This window comes from Bufo bufo, chromosome 2 (genome assembly GCF_905171765.1).
Source record: "Bufo bufo chromosome 2, aBufBuf1.1, whole genome shotgun sequence".
NCBI lineage: Eukaryota > Metazoa > Chordata > Amphibia > Anura > Bufonidae > Bufo > Bufo bufo.
The window spans coordinates 597,879,125-597,903,334 of record NC_053390.1 but is presented as its reverse complement, the minus strand read 5'-3'; the positions used below and the strand labels follow the sequence as shown (position 1 = coordinate 597,903,334).

General features: G+C 39.9%; 1 protein-coding gene across 50 annotated transcripts in view; it reads left to right on the top strand.

The window, feature by feature from the left end:
• Positions 1 to 24,210, top strand: part of ANK2 (ankyrin 2) — a 536,395-nt gene that overhangs the window by 477,717 nt on the left and 34,468 nt on the right. For 35 of the 50 annotated variants that reach the window (XM_040418305.1, XM_040418310.1, XM_040418308.1 and 32 more), the window contains 4 exons: positions 3,499 to 8,742; positions 14,258 to 14,332; positions 17,560 to 17,691; positions 22,935 to 23,081. In XM_040418305.1, coding sequence (XP_040274239.1) covers positions 3,499 to 8,742; positions 14,258 to 14,332; positions 17,560 to 17,691; positions 22,935 to 23,081 — 5,598 coding nt within the window. The remainder of the gene's footprint in view (positions 1 to 3,498; positions 8,743 to 14,257; positions 14,333 to 17,559; positions 17,692 to 22,934; positions 23,082 to 24,210) is intronic. The other 15 variants (XM_040418330.1, XM_040418328.1, XM_040418327.1 and 12 more) reach the window with 1 other exon arrangement.

Here is a 24,210-nt window from a genome sequence, read left to right as displayed (position 1 = left end):
TAATGATTAAAACACTAAAGTAACCCTTCCCTGCTACTGACTTTTCCTGTGACCTTCCCCTTTACTCTCGCTGCAAAGCCCATTCCATTTTCTGTTTTTCACCGTGCATTTGTTGACATGACATTGTCATCTCATTAACTGGCTATTGACTGTATCAGTTTTTTGGGCGCCAAGTAATATCCACATTAGGTTTTCTGCAAACTATATGCCAGTTAATTGCTTGCAGTGCAAATAATGTGATACTTGGTCCAAACAGATACTGTCTGAATGCATTAGATGACCGTCAACATTACTGTGGTGAAGTGTCTCTTATTTCATCTTCACTTTAAAAGGGTCAAACCAAAAAGTATGCTATGAGAGGTAATGAATCTTCTTAGGTAACTGTTATTAAAGTGGTTGTCTCATGAAGATAACCCCTGTTCATCTGCCTTATAGATATATGAACATCACAGAGCGGGGTCTCCAAGTCTTGACCCTACCCCTCTGAACCAGAACAGAAAAAGCTGTGAATTACATAGACAGCATTTCATTCAAGTGGCTACTGCAGGGGTAATTTATTTGTCCAGAAGTAGCTTTCTATTGCTGCACCCAATTCCATTAAAAAAGTTATCATGAGATAACATTTTTAGGTGACCACATGAAGTATTGAAGTGAAGAGCTGGTACAACAAGTGCCTTCGCAAACAGAAATATAACCTTAAAGGGTAACTGATGAAAAACCAAAGGGGCAGTGGTGCCACTCAGAGAGCTCTGCCCTATTTGGCTTTTCCAGGGCTCTGCTTTGCTTTTGGAGCATGTACTGGATCTATACTCTGCATGCTCCAAAAGCCGGGCAGAGCCGATGAAAGTCAAAGGGGCAGAGTACTTGAAGCCACACTGCTCCTGCTTTTATTTCCTTTATTTATTTTATAAATATTCAGAAAAGTCTAGGATGCTACCTACTTATGCATAGTAAGATGCGGCATCAAGTAAAGTAGATATCCATGGCCAAGTAGATTTTTTGAAAGGGATATTTCAGTTTGGAGTGTTAACGGGTAACCGTGCGGGAAAAAGCTAAAAATGAATCATTAGACCAATAGTTTCCAAACTGGTTTACACGTCTGAATGCATATATTTAGAGTCCTCCCACTGTTGTCTACTAGGCCGCGGCTGTAACATGTGCTGAGCATGACAACTATGCAGCTCTGTCATGAGTCAACCAGGCAAGTAACATAGGAAATAACTATAATTCCAAACCATGTCAGTTTAAGGATCACCAAAAGTAGAAGAAACCAAATCTGACCTTTTTAAAGGCATGTAGTAACGGTTGAGTTATTGGCCTTGGTGAGCAAAGTTTGGTAAAATTTAATTCGGCTTTTTTGCTGAATAAAAAAAAAAAATCGGCTTCATGTCAAATTACTTAGTCTTGGAGCGCATTTCTTTGTAAGTACTGGGTGCAATGACAGGGAGCGGCGATTGTGCTGCTCCCCATCATTATACCTCTCAGATGCCGAGTTCATACATTATTGCAGCATCTGATATACATAAAAGAGTGTAAAATAAAAAATAATAAAAAATAAATAAATACCTGATCCATTTGTTCGCTATGGGCCAGCCGCCACCATCTTGCTTGAAGGTCTGGCATGAAATCTTTCGCGGCCTGAGACGACGTCATCAGGCTGGCACAGCGGGGTGACGTCATACATCACCACGCATGTGATTTCAGCCGAGATCTTCAAGCAAGTTGGCGGTGAGCGGCCTGTCGCAAGAAATTGAAGCAGGTAAGTATTATTTTTTGGGGTGTTTTTTCACACTATTTCAGGTTAAATCAATTCGCTACTGAGAAGCACGAGGAAATTCAGCTTCACAGCGAATCTAATTTATCATGAAATTCGGATCCCTACTCATGACTCTAGAGTAGAACATTTTTTTATCAATGCTGTACTTCACCACAGTATGTTACGGATTCTTCATGTTAATTTTAGGCTGCTGCCAACATAACCTGATCCCATAGCACCTTTGCTTTGCATGGAAATAACTTGACTTACATATACAGTGTGTGTGTGTGTGTGTGTATGTCGTGTGTGGATGCGTTAACCTTTTGTTTGCTGTGCATAACATCTTGTATTTCAAATCATTTTATGTTGATCCATGAAAACTCCTTTTATTCCTTTGATTTTGTTGTTCAGACCTCACCTTATGTGTCTTAAAGTTTGAGGATGCTCCAATGATAGGATCATACCTCCATTTGATTTAATGCATAACACTCAATTAAGCAATCAATTTTTACAAGATTTCTTCCTAGATGAAATGCCGGTTGTAGCTGGTTCAGATAATTTTTTTACAAGCTCTTCTGCTGCAAGAGAGTGGTTCAAAAATTCTGTAAATGTAAAGGGACAATTTCCTACAACTTCTGACAGGGTCTAATATAGACATCTGGGGACACAACAATGACTGTATTGTAATTGTTTTGCTTTTTACTTAACTAGAGAGGTTGCATTTACGAGCTACGAGGAAAATAAGATCAGTTTAAAATCCATCAAACTCCTTCCACCTGCACATTCTTCTTCTATCTGCATCTTTGATACATGTATAGAGTCCCATAATGATCCATACCACTCTGTACTTTGATTATCTGCCCCAGCCCTTAGACTTCTGGGGCAGCCAGTCAGAGATTATTGAGTAAGTAATCAAGTCTCTCAGATCCTTCATTAAGAAGGTTGTCAAGGACTTATTTTACTTGTTTCATGTTTTTGGATATAACAAAACTGAATATGGTGCTGTTTAAAAACTTCTGGCATTATGGGATTTGGGAAGCATGTTAATCTGGCATTTAAACATGGCCAATATAGATTACAGACTTTCACATTTCAACACCTAGATTTCAGGTACATGAAAAAATTCAAATTGTGAATTCAACTCTTCAATATATATATGCATATCTCTCTGGCAGCAAGAGTAATACAACAGTAGATTGGCAGAGACTGGCACACTAATTTATTAATCTTTTTATATGTGATGATATCATATTAAATATGACAATTCTGTACCAGTTCCTTTAACCTGTTTTTCTGGCAGCTCAGTACCACTGGCTTTCTCTTTGAGGCAATCGACAATCAACAATTTTAGCTCTTCTATCTATTTTTATTTTCTATTGGTTGTATAGCATCAAAACAATCTTGAGATGCCTTCATTCAAATTTACTGTGATTTTGTTTTCCACTTGATATTTATTTATTCATTTGCTGTTTTGTCTCAAAATTTGTGTTGTCGTTGTGTTGGATGTGTGAATGTGGCATAGAATGCATTCTAAGCAAGTTATTTCCTGCCCATTTTCCTTCCCAGTTACCTTTTTCCTTTAGCATGATGTTCAAGACAGTTTGGATCCACCAACCGCATCCGTTCATTGCATTCACACCCCACATCAGCCAGAGCTGTGATTTATTCCCTTCATGATTACATTATTTAGTCACTATTTATTTATTGCCATTTTATGTTACTATTTCTCATTCACCTCAAAGATGATGAAGAAACAGAATCCACAGAAACTTCCATCCTGAAAAGCCATCTGGTCAATGATGAGCCAGTATTAGCAAGTCCAGATTTGCTGTCTGAAGTGTGTGAAATGAAGCAAGATTTGATAAAAATGAGTGCGATTCTAACTGTTGATGCTGCCCAAAAGCCATGTTCTGTTAAAAATAAAGACTTTGAAAGAACGGAAGAGGATCCAGGAGAACCGTTTGAAATTGTTGAAAAGGTCAAAGAAGATCTGGAAAAAGTGAATGAAATTCTCAGAACTGGAACTTATACTAGAGAAGAATTGTTACACGAAAAAGCTCACTCTTCAAGATCATATAAAACAGATGAGGAATGGGTTGTTGTAGGAGATGATGAAATTGAAGAAGCCAAACAAAATGCCATTGAGGATACTGCAGAAACACCATGCATAGAAATAAGACTAGACCGAGGGGAGATACCTAAAATAAAAACAGGCATACATGACATGGTGAATTATCTTACAAAAGACCTGAACTCTTACTCAGCTGATTCTGCCACGCCTAGTGGAATTGAAACACAGAAAACAGAGCAACGTAAACTTCCACTGGAAATCAAGAAGCCTGTCCGCAGGAAACTTAGGGAAAGAAAACAATTAGAAGAACTCAATGGTAAAGGGGAACCATTGGGACTAACAACATTTAGTTCAGAAGAATCACTAGATGATGACATTGGCCTTACAGCAGCTCCTGCTCCAAGTGTAAAAGAAGTTTCACCAGTGATTGAAGAAACACCAATCGGATCAATAAAAGACAAAGTCAAAGCTCTTCAGAAACGAGTTGAAGAAGAGCAAAAGGGCCTTTCAGGCATATCAAGCAAAACACAGTTCAAGGAGGTTGTTTGTGAGCCTACCAAGCAACAAGCTGTAGTCACTGTAGTGCAGCCACCTGTTTCACCATCTTCTAAATCTGAAAAGTTGGAAGAAACTATGTCTGTTCGTGAATTAATGAAAGCGTTTCAGTCAGGACATGATCCATCGAAGGAGAGATCAGGACTTTTTGAGTACAAAACGGTAAAAACAGTGCAAAGGGAAATATCAGTAGAAAGTAAATTAATAGACAGTACAATCCTAACATCAGATATTAAACTGATAGATAATTCTGTAAAAGAAAGTTTAACTTCTAGTGAAGGAGAGCAAAAATCCCCAAAAAGACATGTTAAATTAATGTCAATCTCTGATGATCAAAACGAATTCAATAAAAGTCCCACTTTGCCCCCTATTGATATTAAAGAGGTAGTGACTCAGGTCCATATAACAGATGAACCTGTCCGTACAGTCATAGATGATGAAATCTCTAGTGAACAGTCAAATATAAGGTTAAGAGTTAGCATTAGTGACCAAGATGCCGATCCACAAATTAGCCCTGACAGAAAAACATCCACAGACTTTTCAGATGTTATTAAAGAAGAGCTGGAGGATAATGACAGTTATTTACAATTTAAGCATCTTCCAGAAACTGAAGGTGTTCAGTTAAATTTAGATCAAGTACTCATTAGTCCATTTAATGTATCATTTCCTTCTGAATATGGAACAGATGGCTTTCTACCTGCTGTACATTTACAAGGTAGTACATATGATGATAGCTCAGATAGTCTTAAGCATGAAGGGATGGCAGATTCTCCAAGTGGAAGCTTATTGGATGGAACACCGCACATTAGCTCAGAAGACAGCTACAAGCATGAATGTCTAGCAGAGACACCAGGAACAAGCCCTGAAAGCCTTTCATTTTCACCAAAGAAATCCGAAGAACAGATTGGTAATGAATGTAAAGCAGAAAAAGCAGATGTACATGACACTAAATCTGTTAGTGAAACTACTAATAAAGATAAGAAATTAGCTGTTGAAGAAGACAACATCAAAACACACATATCTGAAGTTCACAGTGATGAAAAATCTATAGACACTGAAAAATCTCCTCTGGAATGTAAAGATTCTCCAATGAAAGGTGAACATCATGTAACTTTGAAAAGCCCTCAAGGACTAGAATTAATCCTGTCCACCAAATATATTCAAGATGATGTCAGTAGCCCAGCAGCAGATGAATCAGTAGCAATTAGTCATAAGGATTCATTGGAAGCAAGTCCAGTGTTAGAAGATAACTCTTCACATAAAACTCCTGATTCATTAGAACCGAGTCCAACAAAAGAATCACCATGCCGTGACTCGCTTGAGAGTAGTCCAGTGGAGCAAAAAATTAGGTCTAGTATCTTCATAGGGTCAGCGTTTCATGCAAATCTGAAATCAGACCTGGCATCAGAGTTGGCTCTTCGTTCTAGAATTCTCAGAGATCCAGATGGAAGTGCTGAGGATGATAGCATAGAACAGACATCCCTCATGGAAAGCTCTGGCAAAAGTCCACTTTCTCCAGATACCCCCAGTTCTGAGGAGATAAGTTACGAAGTTACACCAAAACTACAAGACTTGCAGGCTTTCTCTACCCTTCCAAAGGCATGTATAATTCCAGAAGTTTCTGAAGAAGCTGAAGATGATTCTGAAAATGAGCCAAAGAAAAGATTCACACCTGAAGAAGAAATGTTTAAAATGGTAACAAAGATAAAAATGTTTGATGAGCTTGAGCAAGAAGCAAAGCAGAAAAGAGACCATAGAAAAGAGCTCAAGCAAGAAGAATGTATGTCAGTAAGCGACACAAAAAAATCAGTTGACGACATTGAAGAGAATGGTATTAAAATAGTGCACGGTGAAGATGTTCAAATTGTAGTCAAGTCTGTAGAAAGTAGAAAAAGTAGTTCTTCTTCAGAAAGTGAACCTGAATTAACCCAGTTGAAAAAAGGAGCAGATTCTGGTCTATTGCTGGACCCTGTGATAAGAGTTCAGCCTCCATCTCCACTACCGCCAAGCTTAGATTCTAATTCAAGCCCAGAGGACACAGCTTTTCAGCCAATTAAACTTGCTCAGGACTCATTCAAGACAGAGGAGCTCCAGTCAGATGATAGTCATATCCAAAATATAGAACAAGGGGAAAAGTGTAGGTTTGAAAGCTCCAGTTCCGAAGAGATAGTTCTGACTACTGAGACTGAACTTAAAGAGATCGGCATTCTGCCATCTATGACAAGAGCAGATGTAAATGATAAAATAAGTACAAGTAGGCCAACAGCACACAATATTACAGATAGTAGCAGCCTAGTTCATAATGTGGAAGACACAAATGAAAGTGTATCTGATTTTACAGAACAAAACAAAATAGAAAAAGATCCTATAGCTTCTTATGATGCATCTGTCAGTGAACAAATTTACCAGAAACACACTTCAACATATCCAGTACAAAGCGATGCATCTACAGTTGATGAAAAGGATACAACTATATCATTTGTTTCATCATCATCAGTGGTTAAGACCGATTTCTATCAAACATCTATATCATCAAGATCACAAAATGACTTTGAGCATGAAACTAATGAAATCACGAGTCCATATGAAAATGTCCCAATAGAACATTTTTTTACCAGTAATGATTTTACTGAAGAACCTGTACTTGACATAAGCAAGGCCCAAAGTCTATCAGGTGTTAAAGATGAGGATAACTTCCAACAGGAGAAAGATGCACCAAGATGTTCCTTAACAGATGATGAATGTTTTAAAACGGATGCCTTACTAAGCAAAACCACAGAACATCAAAGTGAGCACATTATTATAACTAAAGCTGAACCAGACTCGTGGAGTTCCATCAGAGAAGACGATGCAGCTTTTGAAGCACGTGTTAAAGAAGAAGAGCAAAAAATTTTTGGATTAATGGTAGATAAACAATCACAGGGAACTACACCTGATACCACTCCAGCACGCACACCCACGGAAGAGGGCACCCCAACCAGTGAACAAAATCCCTTTATGTTTCAGGAAGGGAAACTCTTTGAGATGACCCGAAGTGGAGCTATAGATATGACTAAAAGAAACTATGCAGATGAAAGTTTTCACTTCTTCCAAATAGGACAGCAGTGTGCAGAAAGTGTGCCAGAGGACATCAAAGAGGAAAGTGGAGAAGAAGAGTCACCAAATCCTGAGAGTTTATCAGATCCCTTTTCTGCTGTAGAAACAGATGTAACAGAAAGTGAATTACAAGATTCAACAGAATCCATGTTTGATAACCAGTCAGTTGTTGAATTTGAAGTGGATGCTGATGATATAGGGACAGAAACTAGTAAAACAGACCAAAAGTCAAGAATCCCAATTAAAATGGGCATTTCTGCTTCCTCAAAAACATCTAAAAAGGATACTGAAGAGGAACAGTCCCCAAAGGTATTAAAAACTCAGGAAGGTTCATTAGATGAGTCACTAGATTCTTGGTCACCATCATCTGACCATTCTATGGTAGATATGCAAATAGATTTTAACACCCTTCCAAAGTTAGATGCTTCTGATCGAGATGGATCCCCAGATTCTTCACCAGAAGAACAGAAGTCTGTAATTGAAATTCCAACAGCAGACTTAGAAAATGGTTCCACTTTTGTATCAAAGTCCAAAATTCCTATAAGGTCTGTTTCTTCAGTATCTGAAGAAAGTGTACAAAGTTCTATATCCACTAATACTGAAACCAGGTTAGCAAAAGATAGCATTACACTTGTGGAAGATCAAAAGCCAAAGTCCAAGATACCTGTTAAAGCAACATTATCTAAAACAGAACAGACATTTAATTTTACAGATGTGAAAACATCTGAATCTAGTAGTAAAATACCTGTGAAACAAGATAATAGAAGTAAATCTGAGTCTGATGCTTGTAAATCAGATTCCAAAATAAAATCAACCACAAAAACAAGAAGCTGTACAGAATCTCATTGTGAAATTTCTGAAAGATCTAGACAGGGAGTTGAGGGAGAAAGTTTTGAGATAACTAAACAAAAGTCATCAAAACTACCAGTGAAAGCAAAGTGCTTTTCATCTGCCCAAACATCATCAACAACTGAGCAGGAACGTTTCTTTGAAATGTACAAAAATTCTATTGATTTCTTTGAAGAAATTAGTGATGAGGCATCAAAATTAGTGGACAGACTTATCCAGGCTGAAAAGGAACAAGAACCACTATCTGATGATGAGAGCAGTGCCTTTGATATTTCAGTCATTGAAAATGTTCCAATGCCTGAAACCCAGCAGCCTGTTCCAGAAGACATCTTTGATACCAGACCTATATGGGATGAGTCAGTTGAAACTCAAATTGAACGTATTCCAGATGACCATAGCCATGACAGTGCACAAGGTATTTGCCAAAGAAAGTGAGATTTCCCTCTGTTATGCATGTCATAAGTAGATTTTCTAATTCACTTCTGTGATTTGTGAACATCTTTTTTAGTGGCGATTGTTTTTGTTTGTGCATGTCGTGTCGTGTCCATTTTTATGTTGTAAAAAGTCTTTACTGCTTGTGAAAAAATCTCAAGATTGGCATTGTGAAAGCCTAATAAGGCAGTAATAACAGAACATATGAAGAGCCATCTAGTTAAGTGTGAAGGTTTGCAAAGATTGACATTTTTCTAGTCCAATTTAACTTCTTGTTTATTTGACAGAAAAAATAAGTAGAGATAAGAATTGCTGTTAGCATGTCCTTAACATGGGCAGACTTTCTTTTGCAGTGTACATCAAAGGTATAGGTTGGGATGCCTCTGACGTAGGCCACTGTATACCCAAAGGTTACCATAATACAAAATGTATATATATTGCAATCATTTTATTAAATTTTTTTACTGGCTACCTCTGTATAGAATAGTACAGTCAACTGCTATATGCTTTTTTATATACCGTACATTACTGGAAAATGAAAAAGAACACCTAGAAAGAGTTAAGATAATATGCCTACTTTACAATATGGCAATGCTGGAGGCTGTTGAGGTACCGATCAAAGTACCAAGATCCTTACTTTACATACAGAACTTTCACAGACATTTTTGTCTGGCATCACTGTCTTTGTTTTTCTGGCTAACAGCACTGTTTTTCATCTTCTCTCTTACAGGACTGTTGATTAGGTTTTGCTGAAATGTTCATGCAGCCAGCCAGTTGCAGGGGCAACACGTGAGGTGCACGGTGAACCGATGAGGGGCCAAATGATATAACACACAGTTCATCAGTTTACTCACGGTTAGCAGATAGCCTCCCTGGGCTGGCAGCACAGTGTTGAGGTGGACAGCACTAAATCCTCCGGGGCACGCTCTGTGTAGGGAAGCATCAGCCAAGATGGTGGTTGAGATGCCCTTGATGTTAGCGGTGCTTAGGGTGCTTGTTGCGGCTGAGTCCCTTGATGGTTTTTGTTGTGACGCCAGTACCGTTAATGGTGGTACAACCATAGGTAGTAATAATGAGGTAGACAGTGGTAAGATGCAACTCACAACTTTTACTTTGGATGTCTTTTGGTTGCAGCAGTACAATTATGCAGTCTTTAGATGGTATAGAGTTAATTCTGCAAATCCACTGTTTTAGGCTTGTCAGGTTTCGTGGGTTTGGAGCAGTGGGTTGGGTGTACCTGGTTCCTTTAGATGTGCTGGATCCTATTCCTTGACTTTCCCTACAAGCTGAATATTTTGGACAGGCAAACTCAACTGTCTCATAGAAGTTTGGTGTGGCTGCCTGAAGCTATAAAACCTCCACCATGCAAAGGTGTCTGTGGCCCTGAATAATGGCTCTTATCACCGATGAATTCCTAGGAATGCTTGTTTCTTTTCCAGGGAGGCAAACTCTTCTCCTACGGGTCAGGGATGCAAGTCTACAGTCCGGCTACAGAAGGAAAACGCTCTTCTTCTTCTAGTATCACCTACTAGCGAAGTTGGCTCCACTCACTAATCTGTGTTGCGAAGTCTTCACTCTACCTTTCCTCCCACTAATTTGATCTGACTACCTCAGATCTGCTCTCTTCTGAACTACATTTTCCTAGCTAACCTGATCATCATCTCCTCTCATCTCCCCCACTAGGCCTGACCTAGGTATATATATAGGTATATATATATTATATATATATAGGTATATATATATTATCCCCATCTAGTGGCGGGATGTATAAATTACACCTAATAGACCTGTTAACAGGGATTTTGCAGTAAAGTTATACATTACAACCTAGTGCTTTTAATAATATAAAAAGTGCTTTTAAGCAGTGCCCACACACACGTAGTGGGACGCTGCATTCACTATGCCTGCTAGATAAAGGTGTGAATCCTTTGTGCATTTAACAGACTTTAAAAAGGGCTGAATAGTGGGACTTCGAGAAGCTGGGTGATCCAACCATCAAATGTTGGATGTAGTGGATTAGTGGTATCAACAGTGATCAGAAGACGGCACTGACACACAGAGAAGGTTCGGAACGGTCAAGACAGACAATTGCATGTCAAGATTGCCATATAAGAAGAGCTGCTGTGTCTCAAATGACAGATTTGGCAAAGCAAATTGTTTCTGCAGTTGCCCTGCATTGACCGCTGGGACCATAAGAAAACGTCTGCTTGAAGCAGCAACTGCATTCACTCACTCTACTTACTCATTTGCCACTGACCTCTCATCATCACCAACACCTGCACTGGTGCCGCGAGAGAGCCCATTGGAGGCATAAATGGCATACAGTAGTGTTCATGAATGAAAGCAAGTGCTGCAGGTGATGTCTGCTTCAGAAGGGAGAGCTAGATGAGGGCTGGAGAGCACCTACTGCCATCATGCATAGTGTGGAGACACACAGGTCCTACACCAGGTGTCACGGTGTGGGGTGCCAATTGCTAGCATGGCAGTTTCCATCTGATATTTATGCAGGGAACATTGACAAGACTACAGTATGTCTAGGACATTGTGAAACCAGTCCTAATGCCTTTTTTTTGACTCAGGTGACATGTTGTTCCAACAAGATACAGCCCGCCCACACAACACCCACGCTGCACAATGTGCTCTTCTTGGAATCTAACAGCTCCCCTGGCCTGCTTAATTGCCATTTCTCTCCCCATTGAGAGTGTCTGGGACTAGATGGGGTGACAGGTCTCCCATGCACAGCAGCCAACAACCACCTTGGCTGAACTACAGCTTCAAGTTGAAAGACCTTGGAATGACATACCACACAAGGATATCCAGCATCTGTATGACCGTTACCATGCCAAATTGGCAGCCTGCAGCCTGTATCTCAGCAAGGGGAGATAACTCTCAGTATCAATGTGACTCTGCTCAATCACATAAAGTTTTCCAGGTGTTCTTTTTTCATATATATATATATATATGGACTTTGTTAATACAATGCAAATACCAGTAGTAAAACAGTCAGGAGAGGTTACCTGCCCTCTTTAAAAGCATCTACCCCACTTATAGCTTATATCTGCTCCTGGGACATCCATGTGACACCTAATATAGCCTTCATTATAGTTGCCATTAAAATTGTTCTTATTGAAGTTCTGAACAAGTCTACTTTGTTGTTTCGTAGTAAGAAAGCAATAATTGAACAGCTTTTCAGATGAGATTTAATATAGGAAGATTGGATATAGGAATGAGATTTCTTATAGGAATAAGAATAGCTGGGTTACTACTACAAATCACAGAGGTCTCTGGTTAGGAGGCTAAAATATAAGATTTGTTTGCAGTTCATGGCATTAGGCAGTATAGAAACTTTACCATCTTAACCATGGTGTGTCAAGCTTTAAGTTGCCAATACACACTACCAATCTGAAGTATTCATTTACATATTTAGGTCATAAGGAGCCATGACTCTAAAGACCATGGTTTAGCCAACCATCCATCGAGATGCATATTTCTGGTGTCTTCTAGTATGTATCTGCATATTATAAAGTGGCATGCAAATCTGCACATTATAAAGTGGCATGCAAAAGTTGGGGCACCTCTAGAAAAAATTACTGTTACTGTGAACAGTTAAGCAAATTGAAGATTAAACGATCTCCAAAAGGCATAAAGTTAAAGATGACAAAATCCCCACTGTATTCTAAGCAAAAACATTTTTTTTTTTTTTCATCTTTTGCATTTTCAAAATAACAAAAAAGGAAAAGGGCCCGAAGCAAAACTTTGAGCACCCTGCATGGTTAGTACCTAGTAGCACCCCCTTGGCAAGTATCACAGCTTGTAACCTCAATTCTTGTCTCTCAATTCTTGTTTGAGGGATTTTCATCCATTCTTCCTTGCAAAAGTCTTCCAGTTCTGTGAGATTCCTGGGCCGTCATGCACGCCCTGCTCTTTTGAGATCTATCCACAGATTTTCAATGATGTCCAGATCAGGGGGCTATAAGTACCCTGATAAAACCTTCAGCTTGCACCTTTTGAGGTAGTTTATTGTGCATTTTAAGGTGTGTTTAGAATCATTATCCATTTGTAGATGCCATCCTCTTTTCAACTTCACCTTTTTTACAGTTGGTTTTATGTTTGCTTCCAGAATTCGGTAGAATTTCATTGAATCTATTCTTCCCTCTACCCGTGAAATGTTCTCTCTGCCATTGCCTGCAATACAACCCCAAAGCATGATTGATCTACCCCCATGCTTAATGGCTGGAGAGGTGTTCTTTTGTTTTCTCCAAACATACCTTTGCTCATTGTGGCCACAGAGCTCTATTTTAACCTCATCGGTCCACAGAACTTGTTTCCAAAATGCATCAGGCTTGTTTAGATATTCTTCAGGTTTTCTTCTGATGACACTTCCATGTAGGCACTGTTTGAGCTCCACTGTTGCTAACTGCCATTTTTCTTTATTACATTTGAACTGAGGAAATGGCAACCTGAAAACGCTTTGCTATCTTCTTATAGCTTTCTCCTGCTTTGTGGGCCTCAACTAGTTTCATTTTCAGAGTTTTAGGCAGCTGCTTAGAGGAACCCATTACTGCTGTTATTTTGGGACAAGGTTAAAGGAGTCTGGTTATTTATAAAGCTTTGAAATTTGGATCACCTTGCCTTTACTAATGATTGTGAACAACCCTGAACCCTAAAAGATTTTCACTCTAAAATTGTACAAAACCAAAATAATACAATGATATTGCCTAAAATGTTCAACTTTATGCCTTTTGGCGATAATTTCATCTTCAACTTGCTTAATTTCACAGTAACAGTAGTTTTGACCACCGGTGCCCAAACTTTTGCATGCCACTGTATAGTAATGTTGCAGGATTACTTTGGAATGCCCTAGTTGGTAACAGAATGATAACTTTTACATGAGGACAGTGCTGATTATATAGACAAGACCTTTATCTCCTTAAGGAAGACCTATTAGTAGCCCTGACTGGTCTGTTTTAGTATGTACTAGTATTTCATGTATGTTGTGTTATCCTGTTTCTCTGTTATTCCTCCTGGAAATGTATACATAAATTGCCAACTGGGTGTAACCATTCTCCTTGTAAGTAGGTTGTTTCCCCACATGGACATGGACAGTACTAAATGTCGATAACACAGGTATTTGCTAAAACAGACAAGTCAGGAGACCTGACAGATCCTCTTTAAGATGGTACTTCATGTCTCATTTATCTGAACGAAACAGAACAAGTATCCCATAATTGGCAGTAATTTAATGTATAATGATCAGTCTTTGCAGACCTCACACTGATTTATGATTTTATTTTTTTTGTTTTTTTATATTCTAAGTCTCTATTTCTTTTAACAAAAGAATACACTGCAAAAGTGCGGTTTATTGCATTTAGTAACTGTAGTGCTCTTTCCGGATGTAGTGATATCTCATTTCCAGTAACTTGCATAAATTTTATTCAACTCTTTGCGAGCAATTATACATTGGTTGACTACTCCACTGTTTTGGTTTATATATATAGGTTTTGAGGAGAACCAAGAGAGGACGGAGCAAAGACTTGCCCACATTGCAGATCATCTGGGCTTTAGCTGGACTGGTAAAGTTTTACATTGAAAATCCTTAATCCTGCATGTCTTTGTAAGAACGCATGCACACGTGGCAGTAAGGAGCCACGTGGGCTACTCCTGTTACTGTTCGCCTTAGTTTCGGCCAAAGCTGTAATATAAAGGGTTCTTATTCACAGTTTTAGGAAAATTTGAATTGTTTCTGTTCAAAACCTCATATGAAAAACCCATGTAAATGCAATATATACAGCTGTGTATTAGTTGCTTAGTTTTCTGCTTCATCATAACTGCTGTGTGTGCTTGCATCCTGATTTTGCCATGAATATTGTTAGGGTGTGTTCACACGTGGCGGATACACCACATAATTCCAGTTTTTTTATTTTTGTGCTACAAATTCAAACTGTTGTCCAATATCAGCAAAGTGGATGATATTTTTCTAAATCCTATCCACACGCTGCATGAAAAATCCACAGTGTATACTAACCTGCTGTGCGGATTTTAAAACTGCTGTATGTCAATTTATGCTCCACCACAAATTTCATTCTTTTCAATGGAGAGGGTGAAACCCACAGCCATTTCACATAATACATGTAGTTCTTGTTGCGGGTTTTGCCACGGATCCGCAGTAGACTTTCTCACTGTATTTACGGTTACGTGTGTCCACACAGTGCGGTTTTTCTGCTTAAAAGAGGTTGTCCCATGACTAATGTAAAAAATAAAAATCAGACATCATATAGTACATGTCATTCTCTTTCTAATAAAGCTAGAACCAGCCCTGTACCTCGCATGGATCCAGAAATCTCCCTAATTACTGCTCTGCTAGATTTATATCAAACTGACAGCTCAAGGGGAGTGTCTTTTCTGCTGTAGCTAAGGGGGTGTGTCTCAGCTCTCCCTATCACAGCTCAGGAGGCAGCTGAAGGATGAAACTGAGCATGTGAGGCCATCTGAGTAAGCAGGTCAAAGAAATAAGAAAAAAACAAACTGTAGGTGGCGCTATACAGATACATTTTATTGAATAACCAAGTGACTATGCAAAATTTTTACATGCAATTACAAAAGTATTAAGACCCAGGTGCTGGTTTGAAAACTGTAGAATATTTCTCGTGGGACAACCCCTTTAATACAACTATTGTGCCATATAGAGGGTGTAGTTGCCCAAAAGAGATTTTCCAAATTATGTAAGCAATCCTCTTCTCATAGAAAATGTCAGAATTTCCCCTGGTTGAATAGCAGGGATACCCACAATAACATTGCTGATGCTTCAGTTTTACTTTCTGATAACTGTAAACTACTTAGTCTATTGACACTGCTATTTCTACAATGTTTCAGTGTAGGTAAATTGTGTAAGCTTGGAGATGATTGCTTAGACTTGGTACAATACCAACTGTGAGAAGAGTTAGGCCTATACAGGTTTTTAACAAACAGAGACCTTGAACATTTGTAAAACAATGTATTAGCAAGTTTGTGGGATGCTGGCTGATACAACAGTGTGTAAATTCCTAAATAGTATATAAAAATAGGGGACAGTGTCCATAAAAAAATGACACGTGTGTTTGTTTGTTTTTTGGAAGTTGAAGGAGCTTACAGTATAATTGTAATTAGCATTTTACATCTTACAGCTGCTAAAGTGTTCATGTCAGTATACTCACCTGCAGACATATATTATTTCTAATCTTCATGATTCATAATCGATTTTTTTAATAAGTTGTCCACAGAAAATAAACACAGGTCAGTAACAGTATGTGGACATTGTGCCTTGGTGCTGTATGGGCATATATGGATGGCACTATTGTTGTGTATACTGTGGCAGCCAATTTCTAAAGTCTCTGGTGAGCACCGCATAGGGGCATTGTGGCAAACACTGTAGTCAGCACTCAGGCAGGTAGAGGTATGGTCAGCACTCAGGCAGGTAGTAATATGGTCAGCACTCAGGCAGGTAGAGTTGTGGTCGGCACTGAGTCACGTAGCGATGTGATCGGCACTGAGTCACATAGTGATGTGGTCCGCACTCAGACAGGTAGAGATGTGGTCAGCACTCAGGCAGGTAGAGGTGTTGTCAGCCCTCAGGCAGATAGAGATGTGGTCGGCACTGAGTCACGTAGCGATGTAGTCTTCACTCAGGCAGGTAGAGATGTGGTCGGCACTCAGGCACGTAGAGATGTGGTCGGCACTGAGTCAGGTAGCGATGTGGTCTTCACTCAGGCAGGTAGAGATGTGGTCGTCACTCAGGCAGGTAGAGATGAGGTCGGCACTCAGGCAGGTAGAGATGTGGTCGGCACTGAGTCACGTAGCGATGTGATCTTCACTCAGGCAGGTAGAGATGTAGTCGGCACTCCAGAAGGTAAAGATGGTGCTCTGTGGTAGGATATGATCCCCAATGCATTAAAGTAAAAAGCACAGCACTCAGTGTAAGCTCACAATTAGTGTATGTCTCCCTTATTTATCCATCTAACATCACATCATATTCGGACAATGTTTCGTTCCTTCCTAAACCTTGATCATGGCCTTATGGAGGAGAAAGCAAGTAAGATTCCTAAAAGCCCTCTAATGCAGGGGCCCTCCCCGATCACTGGAACGAGGGTCCAAAGTATCCTGTTCCTCCTTACTATATGATTGCAGTGAGGAGGAGTTTGAATGGAGCTGCTGTCAGGCCTGTCTATGGGGCTGATGGAAACGACATAATCTAGCTCCATAGAGCGTTTTATAATAAGGCGGAGCTCTATTACATTCTAGAAAGTCATATATTGTATGGAATACTGGGACAAAACCATATAGTGGCTAACTGCAAAAAAAAAAAAACACAAAAAACTGTCCATGATAGAATTTTTATTAGTTACAAATATGCAAGTAAAATTAGTTTTTCATATTTTTTTTACATAATCTTAGGTTAGTGGGGATATATATTATTGGCTGTAAAAATACAACATATAAATGAAATGGTAATGATAATAAAACTAATCATGACTGTAATATTTATCTGGTTTACTTATCGATCGTAAGTATAAGTTCTCCCCAGACAACTGAACAAACTGATACAATTATATACTGTTTCCGGCTCAGTGTGGAGGCCATGTAGTATATAGTTATACATAGAGTTTTGTAATGGTTTTAGATTTCTAGATACAGTATATTATTTGGTTCTTTCTATTCTTGCTAAACAAAAACGCACTTGCCCACTGGATGGCGAAATATGATTATAACTGGATATGTTCTCATTTACAGAATGCCGACAGTATTTGTTCTTTGTCTTTTCCAGAACTAGCCAGAGAGCTGGACTTCACAGAAGAACAAATTCACCAAATACGAGTTGAAAATCCAAATTCCTTACAGGATCAGAGCCATGCATTGCTTAAATATTGGCTTGAAAGAGATGGAAAACATGCAACAGGTAATTCATGGACATAGGAGGATAGTGTGGGGGGGGGGGGGGGGGAGATATATGGCGAGGGCTGGTGATATCACTGCCCATATGAAATTCTGATGATGTTTGTAATGTGTATATCTTATGCTGTGAAGTCCACTGAGGACTATATCAAGAAAGTACATAAAAATTATTTAAAAAATCAATATAAAATACAAGCATTAAAGAAAGTATGTTCATTAAGAAAACAGAACAGAGAATGGACAATGGAGTGTGGATTGGAGAAAAATAATTTTCAAAGACTGTACTTTTATTGATATCACAACAACATTGCGAAAGCAGGCACAGTGCCTTGCAGGAATAAGTTAGTCAGCCTCTCCTTCCTGGTTGACAGGACCAGGCAAGATGACTATGCAGAAACCTGCCTCTACCAATCAAGAAGGAGAGGAAGAGGCCGACAGAGGAAACGGGAAGGACAAGGGTGCACAGACTGACTTGGGCCTACCCTCAGTGCACCAAACTACTAATTTGCATATGAATTAAAAGTACTTTTCTCCAGTATGAAGTAATGAAGTGAAAAGTACCATTACATTCAGCCAGAGGCTGGCAGAGGAAACAGGAGAGACAAGGATGCACAGAGTGACTCGGGCCTACCCTCAGTGCACTTAACTGCTCATTTACATATGGATTAAAAGTACTTTTTCTAAGCAATAATGTGAAAAGAATAATTACATTCAGGTGAGCTATCCCCACAAAACAATGGGGGTCATTTATTAAGACTGGCGTTTTAGACATTGGTCTTAATAACGCCTGCGCTGGATCTGCCGAAGTTGTGTAGAGGCTCCGGCACATCCAGCACCAGTCTAAATCTACGCCAGCTCCCTTTCTGGTGTATATTTAGAACATATAGATGTAATACTAGCGCTCCTGCCACCAACTGGTAATCAATCCTTTTATTAACACTTATTGATGCCGCTGCTAGGTTTGTACGGGTTGATTGCCGACCCCCGAAATGTTATATAGTTATATGGGAAAAAAAGAGCTGTAAACCCATGCTGACTAAAAATGCTCCAGTATGTCCAATGTTCCTGGTTAATATACAGTCAGGTCCATAAATATTGGGACATCAACACAATTCTAGTATTTTTGGCTCTGTACACAACAATGGATTTAAAATGAAACGAACAAGATGTGCTTTAACTGCAGTCTGTCAGCTTTAATTTGAGGGTATTTACATCCAAATCAGGTGACCGGTGTAGGAATTACAACAGTTTGCATATGTGCCTCCCACTTGTTAAGGGACCAAAAGTAATGGGACAGAATAATAATCATAAAGCAAACTTTCACTTTTTAATACTTGGTTGCAAATCCTTTGCAGTCAATTACAGCCTGAAGTCTGGAACGCATAGACATCACCAGACGCTGGGTTTCATCCCTGGTGATACTCTGCCAGGCCTCTACTGCAACTGTCTTCAGTTCCTGCTTCTTCTTGGGGCATTTTCCCTTCAGTTTTGTCTTCAGCAAGTGAAATGCATGCTCAATCGGATTCAGGTCAGGTGATTGACTTGGCCATTGCATAACATTCCACTTCTTTCCCTTAAAAAACTCTTTGGTTGCTTTTGCAGTATGCTTTGGGTCATTGTCCATCTGCACTGTGAAGCGCCGTCCAATGAGTTCTGAAGCATTTGGCTGAATATGAGCAGATAATATTGCCCGAAACACTTTAGAATTCATCCTGCTGCTTTTGTCAGCAGTCACATCATCATGTCGCCATGACACTACCACCACCATGCTTCACTGATGAGGTGGTATGCTTAGGATCATGAGCAGTTCCTTTCCTTCTCCATACTCTTCTCTTCCCATCACTCTGGTGCAAGTTGTTCTTGGTCTCATCTGTCCATAGGATGTTGTTCCAGAACTGTGAAGGCTTTTTTAGATGTCGTTTGGCAAACTCTAATCTGGCCTTCCTGTTTTTGAGGCTCACCAATGGTTTACATCTTGTGGTAAACCCTCTGTATTCACTCTGGTGAAGTCTTCTCTTGATTGTTGACTTTGACACACATACACCTACCTCCTGGAGGGTGTTCTTGATCTGGCCAACTGTTGTGAAGGGTGTTTTCTTCACCAGGGAAAGAATTCTTCGGTCATCCACCACAGTTTTTTTCCGTGGTCTTCCGGGTCTTTTGGTGTTGCTGACTCACCGGTGCGTTCCTTCTTTTTAAGAATGTTCCAAACATTTGTTTTGGCCATGCCTAATGTTTTTGCTATCTCTCTGATGGGTTTGTTTTGTTTTTTCAGCCTAATAATGGCTTGCTTCACTGATAGTGACAGCTCTTTGGATCTCATCTTGAGAGTTGACAGCAACAGATTCTAAATGCAAATAGCACACTTGAAATGAACTCTGGACCTTTTATCTGCTCATTGTAATTGGGATAATGAGGAAATAACACACACCTGGCCATGGAACAGCTGAGAAGCCAATTGTCCCATTACTTTTAGTTCCTTAACAAGTGGGAGGCACATATGCAAACTGTTGTAATCCCTACACCTGATTTGGATGTAAATACCCTCAAATTAAAGCTGACAGTCTGCAGTTAAAGCACATCTTGTTCGTTTCATTTCAAATCCATTGTGGTTGTGTATAGAGCCAAAAATGTTAGAATTGTGTCGATGTCCCAATATTTATGGACCTGACTGTATGTTATTACTTAGTCACGGCTGGTATCCCGCGCGTGTGGGTAGAAGCTGCTTGATGTCAGGGAGACAGCTTCTTCTGTGTGACGTCACACTATGCTTGCTACGGATGTCTCATAGGTCCAGACTACTGCCAACGCGTTTTGAAATTCACAGATTTCTTCGTCAGTGAGGAACACTGGACATATTGGAGCACTTTTCGTCAGCGCAGGTTTACAGCTCTTTTTTCCATATACCTAGATTTAGAACATATTATACGGCTAAAACAGGGGTAGAAAATGATAAATAAGATGGGCTTGGCAGCCCACCCCCTTATCCGCCCATGCCCCCTTTTTTAGACCTGGTGTGAGTGGGGAAAAGTCTGGCATATATCAGTTAGTAAATGTGCCCCCAATGTGCCTGGTTTATGGGGTCATTCACACAAACATAGGCTGTCCGTGCCCATGCGGTCCGCAATGCATGGGCATCGGCTGTGTGAATCCCGTATTGCAGCGCAGACCAATTGACTTGAATGGATCCACCATCCGCAATTTACAGCAAAAGATAGGACATGTTCTATCTTTTACGGTGCAGAGGCATAGACCAAAAAGCCCACTGAGTGCTTCCATGGGCTTCTGATCCGTGCCTCTGCTCTGTACAGGAATACGGACCCATTCAGGTCAATGAGTCTGCATCCATGATATGGGATTTACACAGCTGGAGCCCATATATTGTGTAACTGCTGCTTGCAATTGCAGTACGGACACGGACGACCTATGGTTGTGTGAATGTTCATTAACGAGAAATTTCCTGGTGACAGACTTTCTGTGGTTGCAATTTTTTTTCTTTGAAGCCATTAAAGTCATGCCTGTCCATGCACATCTGTACTGTTGTCTTCACTCTGGTTAAATTGTTCTTCTCATACCGAAGGTAGGTGTGGGCCGCCCACAGCTATATTACTTTAGTGTTATGGATAAAATTGCTTGCACAACCATTCAAGGTGAGCAGTTTTCCTACATTGTGATAACAGTTTATATCTGTGTACATTTTGTTCTGCTGTATCCCCATCCTCAGTATCAATGGGGTCCCAGACGTTAGGCCCCTACTGATCATAACATTAGGTTATATCATCACTCTATAAGAAGGGAACTGCTTTAACTCCCAAGTAATTTTTGCAGTGCTCTGTAAAGAACTCGTAAGCCTGTATTACACCTGCCAATTTTTTGGCAGATGATCGCTAATGTATGAACACTTGTTAGCAATCATCTGCCAGTCGAATACTGCCGCGGATTGCCCAATAATTGATCTTTTAACATGTTAAAAAATTGGAGATCCCTGCATGTAATAGCAGCAGTCTCCTCCACTGGTGAGCAGGCGATTGCTGGAGGGAACGCATGCTTCCCGACAATTATCTGCCACATCTGGCTGTGTAGTACAGCCTTTACATCCACTCTCTAATGCATGATAATGTATTATGCATGCATAATACACCAATGATAACAGTGCTGGTAGTATTACCATAAGTCCATCTGAACCAAAACTATTCAGAACTTGCTTTCAGATCAGGAAATCGGTGTAGGGTGCAGAGGGTGCAGAGGGTGCAGCAGTTGCAGAAAGAGGTGTAATGGCAATGCCCTCATCCCATTTCTACGAGAGGCTCATTTTCATATATTAAAACATCATTTTCCTCAGCAATGCGGTCACATATGAACATGGGACCAACACAGATGCCAAGTGCAAGTGCACCAGGTCAGCCAGTTTCATAGGCACAAATCTGCTGACAGATGCCCCTTAAATGTAAAACAGTCTCAAATATCAGAAGATACATGTTTTTGGCATGAAAGCCACACAGATCTAAATATGCGTCAGTTTAGGGGAAAGTGGTGGAAATGGATAAGGCTACTTTCACACTGGCGTTTTGGCTTTCCGTTTGTGAGATCCGTTCAGTTTTGCCCTAATGCATTCTGAATGGAAAATGATCCGCTCCGAATGTTTGCCTCCGTTCAGCCTCCATTCCGCTCTGGAGGCGGACACCAAAACACTGCTTGCAACGTTTTGGTGTCCGCCTGACGAAGCGGAGCAGAACGGATCAGTCCTGGCACACAATGTAAGTCAATAGGGACGGATCCGTTTTCATTGACACAATCTGGCACAATAGAAAACGGATTCGTCCCCCATTGACTTTTAATGGTGTTCATGGCTATAAAAGACATAATGCAACCGGATCCGTTCATGACAGATGCATGCGGTTGTATTATTGTAACGGAAGGGTTTTTGCAAATCTATGACGGATCCGCAAAAAATGCTAGTGTGAAAGTAGCCTAAATCCGATTAGTTAACTATTTCTTATTGCCTGAATCTGTTATGGATGCACAGAAATTTACCGCACAAACTATAGAAGGTCATAGAAACCACATACAACACCAGTATAAACAGGTACTGTATCTTAGGAGACAAACCTGAACTACCTTTTAGTGTTACACTGTAGCTCGGAATCCAATCATATTCTCAGACTTCAAGAAGCTGTGGATAGTCTGATACAATATATGTATATATAGATTCAATGATTGCTCGATTTGTTCTCATTTTTAATGCAGACTCCAGTCTGAACCAGTGCCTCACCAAGATCAACCGAATGGATATTGTCCATCTAATGGAATCGTACATGAAGGAGCCCATGCTACGCCATGCCAATCGCACATATGCTGATATAGAACAGACAATAACACTGGATCATAGTGAAGGTAATAAGCTGTGAAAGTCCTGCAGTAACCACTGCAAGCCCTAGAGGGCGCTATTATATCATGTAAGAAGTACAACGTAGATAACAATCTAATTAGAAAAGTGGGAATGGACACTACCATGTAGAATATACTGCCTCTGAGTTGTAAGGAGCCCTAACACCTATGTGCTCCTACTGCCTAACAATCTCATACACAGTTTTCTTCGGTCAGATCCATAGGAAAAAGAAAATCACAACATATTCCATTGGATGCAGTATTAGTCATGAGACCTTACTCTTCATTCTGTTATTGATTGTCGATTTCTTGATTCTTTTATATTTAGCAAAGCCACATTTAGACGAGAAATCAAAAATGTTGAATACCATTTCAATGGCTTTCACTATTTGTCCTTTGGTACGTATCATTATAGATCCAAAACATTTCCTTGCAGCTTCCTGTAAAGAGATGCAACGTAGTGCAGTCATGACATAACTGCTGGGTCCTATTCATACAGGTTGTCCCACAACTGCATTGCGTATTACCCCAATGTCTCTATTTGAGAACCGGAATTTTCTGACTGTAGTCACTACCATGCAGATAATTCCAACAATTTTAGTGTTATTGCAGGAGATTTTCTACAGTAACCAAAATAGGGGTCATTGCCTCATGTAGAAAAGCTTTTACTGTTCATTCTTAAAGGATTATCCTCATCTAGTTATTTATGGTATAGCCGTAAATGTCCGATAGGTGTGGGCGCTGTTAATGGAGAGGTGGCCACGTACGGTACGCAGAGGTCTCTAAATTGACCTCTAGAGCCAGTCATGTGGGGCTTCCTCTCCATGCAGAGCAGCTGTGAGATGGAGACGAAGCCCCACATGACTGTGCCATAAATGTACAGGTGGAAACAACCCTTTAAGGATGATGGCTGTTTTATTTTTGTCTATTATTTCTACATTGTACTTTTTTAGATGTAGTCACTCACATGAGTTTATTTCAGGTATGTGTGTGTGTATATAATACACATTTTATAGAAAGATGATTGATCTACTAGTATGTTTCTGCCCTAAATGCTAGAAAATTGATTGCAGAGCATTTTATAATTAGTTCCCATTGCTTACACAGTAATGCGGGTTATGCTTTCTGGAGCGGT